This window comes from Epinephelus moara, chromosome 3, assembly GCF_006386435.1.
Source record: "Epinephelus moara isolate mb chromosome 3, YSFRI_EMoa_1.0, whole genome shotgun sequence".
Classification (NCBI taxonomy): Eukaryota; Metazoa; Chordata; class Actinopteri; order Perciformes; family Serranidae; genus Epinephelus; species Epinephelus moara.
In genome coordinates, this window is record NC_065508.1 from 26,003,936 (window position 1) to 26,014,863 (window position 10,928).

Consider the following 10,928-nt stretch of genomic DNA (forward strand, 5'->3'; position numbering starts at 1 on the left):
GGTAAGCCACTCACGTGATTAATTTTTGTCTGTGATGCCCGGTTTGAGCCAAGTCAAGTTCACCACGTCAAATGTGGACAAAACCGGATGTCAGCCGTCGTGCCTTTGAAAATAAAAGCATGTAAGGTTGAGCATTAAAATGTAGGATATGAGCCTGATATTTGGACAAGTCATTTTCGGAAGTCTGGAGACAGAAAAAGCTTATGGAATTTCAGCTTGAGCCTAAAATAAATGTGTTTCAAAATTTCTTGAATGTAATTTTGAAATATGAGTGAGTCCTTATAATGTGGATGCTGTTAGTGAACATAATTTAGGGATTGTTCAGGATCCATGTTGAATGTAATGTTAGTATTATCTCTTAAATGTCTGGCTAAACTCATGCTGTAGTCTGGTTTTAATATTATATTAAACTATTATATATTTTTAATTATATTATATTATTTTATTACATTATATTGTATTATATAATATATGTTTTATTATTTTTATTCATATTATATATATATATTTTTAAATTAAATTTTAATTCATTCAAAACAAAATTTTAATACATAATCATTATTATAAATAATAATTAAAATAATAATTACAATAATAATGAAGTTTATTTTTAAATTAATTTTCAGGTAGCTACTTAAATGATTTTTATTTTGCTTTAGATTACCCAAAATAAAAAATAATCCGACTTCCTGAGTCTTCAATTTTATTTTGAAAATCTCCACCGGAAGTGCGCTTTAACGGTCGCTACCTTAACGAGCGCGAGCTGCGGGTCTGGACATTTTAAGGTGAACAGAACACGTTTAGTTTGGAGCAGAGTTGAGAACCGGACCGACACATCTGTGGAGGAGACAGCGGCTACATGAGCTCGGTCTCCGGCGGAAACGCCACCGACAGCTACGGTCAGGTCGGATTATTCGGATTAAAACACCAAACCAGAGAGTTCGTCGGACTTGGCTGTGTTTCAGACTCCCGGTAAGCGGCACCGACGATGCTCCACTCCGTCTCTCTGTCTGTTAACACCACAAAGTAACGCGGAATAAGAAAGTAGCAGGACTTTTTATTTCTTCTTTCTGGCTATTTCTGCTCTTCTTAATGTTCGCACGGTGGTTCCCAAACTGTCGCAACACGCTGCGGTAGGTAAACTACTGGAAACCTCGGTGAACCCGAGCTTTGTGGCTTGTTTCTGGGAGCCGTTTCCACCGTTTCCCGGCTCACAATGTGTCTCCAGCTTCTTCTGTCGGCTGTGGATTTTAAATGAAACAGGAGAAGTCAGTGACAGCTGAACCAGAGCTGAACCAGGGCTCAACCAGAGCGGTGCGGAACCGTCGGATGCCTTTTTTTTACCCTCCTCTCCATCCCCGTTTTCCACGATTTTTGCGCAAGGGAATTTTTCATTTTTGAATCCTTAATTAAAGCATGACTAATCATCACACAGATAAACCCTTCCGCTCTTTCTCTCCCGCTTCTTATGTACTCTAGTCGAGCCCTTTTTGGGGGGTGAGCAGGCAGGATTCCTGTGTTTCAAGCCAGCGCGCGCGTCATCTCTCAACTGATGCCCATTGATTTATGATTTTTGGGGACATTTATCGGGCTTCGCGCAAGGACTTGGATCCGTTTCGGGAGCACCGGGTTTCTCTCTTTCCCCCCCAGTTGTCGAATTTGGAGCCGGATACTTGTAACTTTCTTCTTCCCATGTGGAACAGAAAAACCTTTTGCTTGGAGAAGACGCGGTTCGGCCGTGCCTTCGGTTCGCTGCTGGCAAAGACACTGTAAAGACTGTAGCTGGACATTCACGTTTTTGAAGACCTCGACAGACATCACGCACAAACACTCGTGCAGGTCCACATATATGTATAAATCTATTGCGCATTATCCAACTTAGGAGCATCGGAAGAACTGCAACAGCATCGTGTGGAGGCTAACACCTGCAGAGAGGGTTATTTACCCCACCATCGGCTACTGGAACAACTGGGATTTAACATCCGCCTGCTGGGATTTCTACCATGTCAGGTGTACGGGATTGCAGATGGACTCTCCTCATCTGTGTGGCGGCGCTTTCATATGGTGAGTGAACACCCCCCCCCCTCCACCCACCCTGCCGCCCCCCCCCCCCCCCCCATCCAGTAGGCTTTCAGGCTCATAATTGTGTTGCATAGAAAAGTGATGGTGCCAAATTTCTGCAACATGCAACTGCAGAGGTAGCTGCTGCCCTGATTGGTCATTTTTGAATTTTGAATATGCACACACACACACACACACACACACACACACACACAGAGTCACAGAGCTAATCCTGTTACACATTTTAGAGAAGCATCTACAGATGTCTCAGGAAAAAAGTGCAACCCCCCTGCAGGAATGTTATGGTACTTTTGGTATGTTTATCCAGTAGGGTTACTGTAAGTTCAGTATTAAAAATCACAGACACATTATAACTTAAAAACAGGTAATCACACTGTGTGAGATTAAAATATTTAACCAGAGCAGACATAAATACCAAGCAAAGACGCACATAATATGTGCAGGGAAAGGTGAGACCTGAGCTGAAACTCATAGTACGCTCACTCGTACAGACCCACAGCATGTTACACAACTGTCTAGCATCTCCTTTTGATTTCTCCTTGTCTGTGTGCAAAGTCGTTTCTGTCGTCGTGGGAGGGCTCTTACACAGTCTGTCCTACATAGACTGACGTCTGCACAGCAAAGTGTACGAAAATCCAAATCAAACATCCCGAGGATGATTTCCTGACATGTCCCGGTGATGAAGATGAACTCCGAAAAACACTAATCCTCCTTTAATATCAGACTTCTTTCTTTATTGATGCAGCAGCACTGTTTTCCGGCAGGAAGCCGACATTGCGAGGGACTTTAGTAGGAATGAATCCAGCTCCCAAGTAAAGCTGCACGGTGCCAGAGTGCAATCCTTCCCGTGTTTACTGCATCACCATCCCCTCGCATGCTCTCAGGCATTTCACACAATATATTTCCCTCTCCTACTCATTTTCACTAAGACTTGCCTCAGTTTCATTACCACACAAAAGAAACGCCTACGTGTGCACTAAAGAATATACTCTCCTTGATGGCTTCACCAAGGCTGCGAAGCGAGTGTGCTGCAATACTCTGCCTACACAAATCCTGCTAGCGCCCGTGGTCAGCGTTGCTTAGCGCAGGGATGCCCACCTTCCTGGACAATGAAGGCGCTGCTGTCAAAAGTAATTGCAGTAACAGATTTGGCGCATGGCCGGCTGCCTCGGGAGGATGGTTTCAGAGGCTCTTGGCCTCAGAGACCTCAAGTCCCACACACAGAGATACACACACACACACACACACACACACACACACAGAGGGCCTTGCTGTACTCACCCTATGAGGTTTAAACCACTCTCTCATTGTCACACTTGTATGCTAAGTAAAGAAGTTGCAAGAATACCTCAAGAGAAATGCAGTCGACTTGCTGGATGAACAGCTAAGCAGACAAATCCCCAGGTGTGAAAAAGCAATATCATGGACTTTAAGACTGCTCTGGGGAGAATACAGTGCTGTAATGAATCTATTCTTCTTCATTCTTCTCAGCTCACATTTATATTTTCATACATATTGGCTCACACGTAACGTTGTAAACAAGCCATTAAGCGAACGATTTAGTTTTCTGCAGGGTTGAAGAAATAAAAACCTCTCAGGGATTTGTTATCAAGATGCCACTGTGATGGGTCACTTGCCACATACGCTAAGACGGAGCTGTAGCTGCTATCTCAGCTCAAACACGACACTTCATTGATGCCTCAAGGGCAACTCTGGCTTATTTGGACCGTTCTCTTTCACGTTAAGGTCAGAGGTCAGGTGCAGAGCAGCGTTCCTGGAGCTGATAGGGATTAAGGTTTTTGCTCAAGGACACTTCAGATAGGCATGTTTGCTGATAAGAGCGTTTAAAGCCGAGTTTCTATCATAGGTTGGTGTTTTCTCGCAGTTAAATTAGTAAGACATCAGCATTTAGATTGAATGTAGAGTTACGTTTTGTTTGACATTCTGATTGTAGTGCTGATACAACAATGGGGTTGGGTTCCGATAGTTTAACTGAAGAAGCCAAACTTGTAAATGCTGTCTAAATATAATCAGTAAAAAATAGCAAAGCATTTTATTATTTAATAGGGCTGCCCTCTAATAGTCGATCAAACATTAGTCGACCAGAAAGGTCATTAGTTGGCAAGATTTCATTGGTCGCTTACTCGCAGAAAAACAAACAAAAAACAAATCAAATCAAACCTATATGAGTGGACCATGTGGGAATTTAATTTGAAAGGACAGACACAGGAAGTGTCCACGCTCAGCAGTCAGACAGGAGTCAGGTTAATTTCCAGGGCTGGTACCTGCGGTTATTCCACAGGCTAGTTAATAACATGTCGGGCAGGAAATCCAAAGTGTGGGATCATTTTGAGAAGGTGAAGGACGAACCCAAGGTGATATGTAAACTCATCTTCATTGGTCGACTACAAACATGACGTATCATCTGAAACATGGAAGTAGCTACATGCCCATTAGCCCACAGCGTCATTAACAGGCGGCTCGCTCAGTGTGTGACGTGCACTTGTAGATAAAATATAGGCCTATATTAATGAAGGTTCATTAGTACGCTTTTGTATTTCTCTGTAATGTAGCACAGTGTTAACAATGTTACTGATACTATTCTTTCTCACACCTTCAACTCAAACCATTGTGTGGCCCCGCCCTAAATATATAATTAAATTAATATTGTAAACATGCCAGCGACTAGTCGACCAATGGCCCTAAGAAAATTCTCAAACAGGGGCAGCCATATTATTTAACAAGGCTAGGAATCTGAGCACACATTTGATGCCACCTTTCGGTACAGGAATATTTTCTATACTCAGGCAACATTCACAAGTTCATGCTTCATGTCCACACTATTCTAGCATTTTTGAACCCCTAAACAGAGACCTTTGAAAACACTGCTGACCTGTTTTAGTTTGAAAACTTTGGTTGTATTTTAGTCTGGATAGGTAAAAACTGAGCTTTTTTAAAACAATGACGCAGACACTCATGTTCGCTTCCTAATAGGGTCTTAGTCACAACATGTCAAGTAAAAATTCTAGCTAGGTCTACGTTGTAGTTCTCCTTTCCTGTTGCTTCAAATTTCTCCAGCTCTGGATGATGCTTTTGTTACCGCTCTGATATGTCACTGTATTTGCTCTGCGATGAATCCCAATCTGTTTTTTTTTTTTTTAACCAACATGACTGCCTTATACTCGTGTTTTACTTTTAGTAACAGTTCTACCACGTTATTGTTGGTCCAAGAAAATAAATTTCTGGTTGTACTTAGCACCATCTCATTTAAAATGCCGTTTTAAAATGAAAGCATCTTAGTGTGGATGCGGCTTCAGTGCTACAGACACATTTTGGTTGGTGCTTAAAAAGTATTGAGGTTTGCTACCCTGCCAAATATGTTCAGTTTACTAGAATTTAAGCCGATAGAAAAGCGAGTTATTCTCACATTTGAGAAGCTTGAAAAATGACTTAAAAACGATCAACCGGTTAATAAAATAGTTGCTGATGAATGTTCTGCCCATGGACTAATAAATTCATTGAACGATTGTTTCAGCTCTGAAAACATTAACCTTCAGGCAAACTGAGTCGAGGCAGTATTTCACACAGTAAATGTCATATACTTAATAGGTTATTATCTTCTTTATAAAGTGATCATGAGACCTGGATGGTTTACCACCTTGGCTAAATAATTTCCCAGGGGAAAGCTTGGAACTGACATGTCGAGAGGATATATTGTGGTTTACCTGGATAAATGGATTAAATAGATATAACTAACAGTGTTACATGGAAGTAGTGATTGAGTGCCACTGATTGCTTGGAGCTGTGTCTGCAATCAGCTGCATAACATGGCCTGTGGAGCAGTGTTTGCCCAGTCATGGTTTGTATGTAGTTGGCAGCCTTCCCAGCACCAGCCTATCTCTGAGAGTAGACACCGGACAGAGAGCAGACAAAGCAGCAGTGTGACACACCACCTCTCATGTTCTAGCGTAATTGATTTACATGTGGTGAAAAACGAAGCCTTTGCTCCGTCGCTGTGTTTGAAGAGGTTTCCTTTTTTCCCCTCCCATTTGTATGGAAAACACTGTTGCGTACTCGATAGAAACCTCGCTGCCTGTCCATATGCATCAACACCTTTTGACTGCAAATGAGTCAGTGTCGCTATTTAGTTATTCGGCTTTTGTTTTATATCTCGGTGATGTCAGGATGTCGCATTGTCGTTGGTACACCTGCCACTTTTGTTTGTGTTCACATCCATGAAGCATATGGTTTTTTTATTTAGCTCGTAGCTCCCAGTTGATGCTTAAGGGAAAAGCTTTTTGTGGCATTAGCTGTCGGCGTTGGAAAATGGTAAAAACCCTGTTTGCAGCATGGCACCCTTTTGCAAGTTGATTTCTTTTTTAATTTTCAGTGACAGATGGGCTTAAGGCTAAAACCAATCTGTGCTTTCTGAACAGCAGGGCAACCACCTACTGGAAACAATAAGAAAAAGAAGCTGTTACTGGAAAGACAGGTCCTTGTTTCACTGGCGGCCTTGTTCTGTAATTATACTCACAGATCTTCCAGGTGGGCCTGTCACACTGTTTTAATTGATTTTCTGTATGGAATTGTTGGAATAAGCCAAAGCTGAATTTCTTAAATTGTATTAAAAAACTGTGTTTGATGTTGAAATGACAAAACGACAGAAATAATGGTGGCATTTTGTTATGATATCAGGGAGCAGGATAACAAAAAAACACCCCTTATCCACTTTAAAAGAATGGATAGAGGTACTAAGCACACAAATGAGATTAATGGGTTTTTGGTTAGATGCCTAAAATGACGTCTGTTGTTAACACAAGCTTAAGAGACTTTCACATTTTGTTCTACAACAAAAAATACATCTATAAATACCCCACTTGTGAATTTTGAAGCTTTTATGTGTTTTAAAAAAGGCGGTTGCTAACAAGTGGCTAAATGATACTACAGAGAATGGTCCTGTGACTGTGGTGTAGTTCGTTTAGAGCCTAACTTAAGTATTTTACTAGTTTGATGGTTGTTTGTGAAGATTGTCTTGCTGAACAAATTGTGTCAGTATTATAAATGGTTGCCAATGAACTTATTTTCTGCAGAAATTCCAAAGTCAATGAGATGGCCTACAGAAAAATGCCATACCTGGAGCATTCTATGGCAAGCTATGAACAGGTTATGTATGGAGGGCCTGGAAGGGAAGATATTTAGCCAGAAAGATGCATTTCTTGCCAAAAATGCGTGTGAATGCTGACAGCTGAAATTGCAAAGCATTGCTGAAAATACAGAAATCTTAAAGCTCAAATGCATTGCACTGCTGAAAAACCTGGAAAATGAATTGTAAAACTGGCAGAGTTGGAAGCTGAACTGCATCAACTAAAGAAGCTGAGAGCTGAGACACATTGCTAAAAGAAAAGCTGGAAGCTTAACTGTAATACCGTCAAATGTGGAAAGGTTGATATTAATGATCTAAAAGACTGAAAGAAGAAATACTTTGTACTTTTTTAAAAGCATAAAAAGTAAAAAAAAAGTCGAATAGAAACATGAATGTACTTAAAGAGTGTAACATTTTTGATATTTAAGTGCTTTCTGTAGCTTAAAGTATGAGGAAGTAGTCGCAGATCGAAAAATGTGAGGGAAAAGTATAGTTACTTTTTGTATGTAGACAAAAGTATTGAGAGTAGTTGAATCACCAAGTGTACCAGATTGAAGATTCAACGAATTTTTCAATTCACTGCAACTATTGGACATTTGAAAAAGCTTTAAATGTGATCATGACACTATCTTTGGGCTTTTATTTTGAAAATGTAGCTTTGTTTGTGCCCCCTGGTAAAGTAAAGTTATTATCTGGGGGCCTGTATTTTGAAAATCCAGTCTTATCCAAGAGCCCTTGTTAATCTTCTGTTAGCATCTATGGACTTTTATTTTAAAAACCTAGCTTTGTTTGCACTCCCTGGTAAATTAAAGTTATTATCTGGGGGCCTGTATTTTGAAAATCCAGTCTTATCCAAGAGCCCTTATTCATCTTCTGTTACCATCTGGGGGCTTTTATTTTGAAAATCCGGACCTATCCAGCCCTGTTCTTGATGTTTTGTGTTTTGTGTTGGTTGTTTGGGTAGATTTGAATTTTGGTTCTGACTGCAGACTTAATTTCTAAAAAAAACAGAAGATGTATCATGTCATTCATGTATTTGTCTGATCAAAATAATTCGTAATAATACTACTAATAATAATAAACAAACAAGCAAACAAACAAACAAACAAACAAACAAACAACAAAAATGTGTTCGGAATCCCAGTGTTTAGAGGCCCAGCTATGCTTGAGTCCCTTCGATGCCGGGAGCGGTCATTTTGCTTATGCTTGGCCGTTGTGGAGTGAATTCTAAGGATGTTGTCCTTCATGAGCGGTGAAAGGAACCTTTCGTGAAGCCCCCAGTTTCCTTTAGATGTATTGTGATATGCAAGACCTCTCTCAAGGAGCTTCAGGGTGCGTTGGTAGTTCTTACTTAAAGGAGCACACTACTTGTTCACAATGCATTACCCCTTTTTATTGGTAGACCTTAATGTTGGAATCTTGAAGCATTTGAATCCTAAAAGCTTGCATGTTTTTTTTTTTTTTTTTTTTGCCCGAGGTGAACGCCTTCATAGAAATCAATTTACCTCGTTGAATATACCCCCACTTGGTTTTCAGTCAACTTAAACAGCCCCATTTCTTTCGAGGGAAGATTAAGTACAGTAAATAAAACATGCATTATAGGTTCCTTGGTTCATGGATGGACTTGAATCCTGAGTGGCAGATAGTGGTTTGCCATTTATTTCATGTCTGTGAAGACCTTGGGAGAAATAAACCTTCCCCGACTTTTTCAAGGCTCCGAGCACCGCTCCTCCAAAACACTTGATCTAGGATAGTTAAGCTGTGTGTGTCTCAGACAACTCTTCCTGGCATGGGTTATATTTAAACAGCTTCTGAATACATACATGCAGCCCATCTGCTTCTTGCAGTTAAGTAGTGTGATCTTTTGCTCTTCATTTTGTGTATCTTTGGAAATGACAGAAAGTAATCTCTGTCTGAAATAGTCCACCACCTGCTTGGCTTAGTGTGCAGTTTTGGAATGCGATGACGTTGTACAGAATAATTACACTGCATGAACGAACTATTCATTTGAAGTGGCAGGTGATGACAATGTGTGATGCACATACAGATTAAGAGTATTGAAGATACTTTTTGTCACATAACTTTATATTTTCAAAATGCCCAAACTTTTATTTTTGGCATTGTGACTTTAAAAAACATATCTTTTCCCTGCACCAAGTCATTTCAGAGAAATGTACCCATGTCATCTACACAGAATGTGTTCATAACAGCAGAGAATTTGAAGAAAAGAAGGGGATACAAGCACTTTTCATGATTTCATGGATGTCCTCCAGCTCTCCTCCAGAATCATGAAGCTCCGTTACCATGCTCAGCGGGGAGGCAATCTGTCTTCTACATTAGGCGATCACATGTGTTTGGTATGAAATCAGTTCCCATGCACAGCACCTCACGCACAGACGCCACAGTGCCTTTGATTTGAAATAGCTTTCTCTGCTGCCTAAGGTGTTGTGAGTCAGGCTTGGGAACATTTTTACCAGCTAGATTCCACGTTTGGGTAAACACCTGTAAAATAGATGAGATGCACAATAGTATATCATCCCTCGAGAGGTATTGCCACATCTCGGCCACCCTCTGGGACGGATGTTAGCTCTGTCGTCAGCTGGGCTTTACTTAACACCTTTATCAGGTTTTATCACCTATACGTGACGGCACCCCCTGTGTTAAACTCCTTTCTTTCTGTGGTCCTACAACACTATAATCCTTTTCCTCTAATTCTTGCAGCCCTTTCATGAAATAGCAATATATCTCACGCTTAATAAGTTGTCTACCCTGACACCCTGAAAGAGAATGAGATTTCTGAATGAAGAAAAGGTTACTCTGAAGGTGGCCCCTTTAGTTCCTCTAAGAGGAATACAAATTTGAACAGAGGAAATGGTAGTCGCACATTTTGTCCACATATGGCAGGTGACACATGTCCACGAGGGGGGCAAGACCTCCCTTGTTGGACAAAGGGCTGGGGGCTTTGCGGCAAAAGATTGAATAACCTCACAGAAGGTCTGTAGAAGTGATATCAGCGCTAATAGAGCTGTGCCACCCTCCCTGTGCAGGGACACTTAATGTGAATTCAGACCCGTCGTCTTATCCTATCAACTGTTTTAAAGGAGTGCTGCAACTTTTACCCCTAGATGAGCAGATGCTGATGTGGTTGCACACCAGGGCAGGGATTTCGTACCCACTGCGGCCTTGGTACTCCCCTCCACGGTTTTGTTTTTTTGCTTCCCCGCCCTGTCTGTCTGCCCTCTCCTGTCAAGTCTGCCCCGGCAACTGAATGTTAGTACTTGTGTAACGACTGATGTTATTTTAGTGTAGAGCATCAGGTTATTTTTATGAACCCACCCAATTTATGTGTGTGCTGTTACCAATAAAGATACAAGCATGAAAGAGCTAATCATTTTGAAGTTTCTGACACCACACATATCACGTGAAACAGCGGAACTGTTTTACGTTTCACTGCTTTCTGACAAGGCCAAACACTTGTCGGTAATCCAATGTTTTCACAGCAAAAAAATTTATAAAGTTACAATAAAATGATGAATAACAGAGCTTTCATACAGCTTTGCACACACATTACTCTTGGATGGATTACTCGCGAACGCAGGCTCGCACAGAAATGCCACGCATATCACATGAAAGCGCAGGACCAGAGCTTTCCAGTGATACCACACACATCATTGTGCTGTCATCCCATCATGCTATAAATCCA

The 10,928-nt window shown here is 41.0% G+C and overlaps 1 protein-coding gene across 1 annotated transcript in view; it reads left to right on the forward strand.

Annotated features, from left to right (window-relative positions):
- Positions 1–782: 782 nt before the first annotated feature.
- Positions 783–10,928, forward strand: part of tmem132e (transmembrane protein 132E) — a 544,945-nt gene continuing 534,799 nt past the window's right edge. Inside the window, exon 1 of the mRNA XM_050034264.1 lies at positions 783–2,064. Within this exon, the coding sequence (XP_049890221.1) occupies positions 2,004–2,064 (61 nt within the window). The 5' untranslated portion in view covers positions 783–2,003. The remainder of the gene's footprint in view (positions 2,065–10,928) is intronic.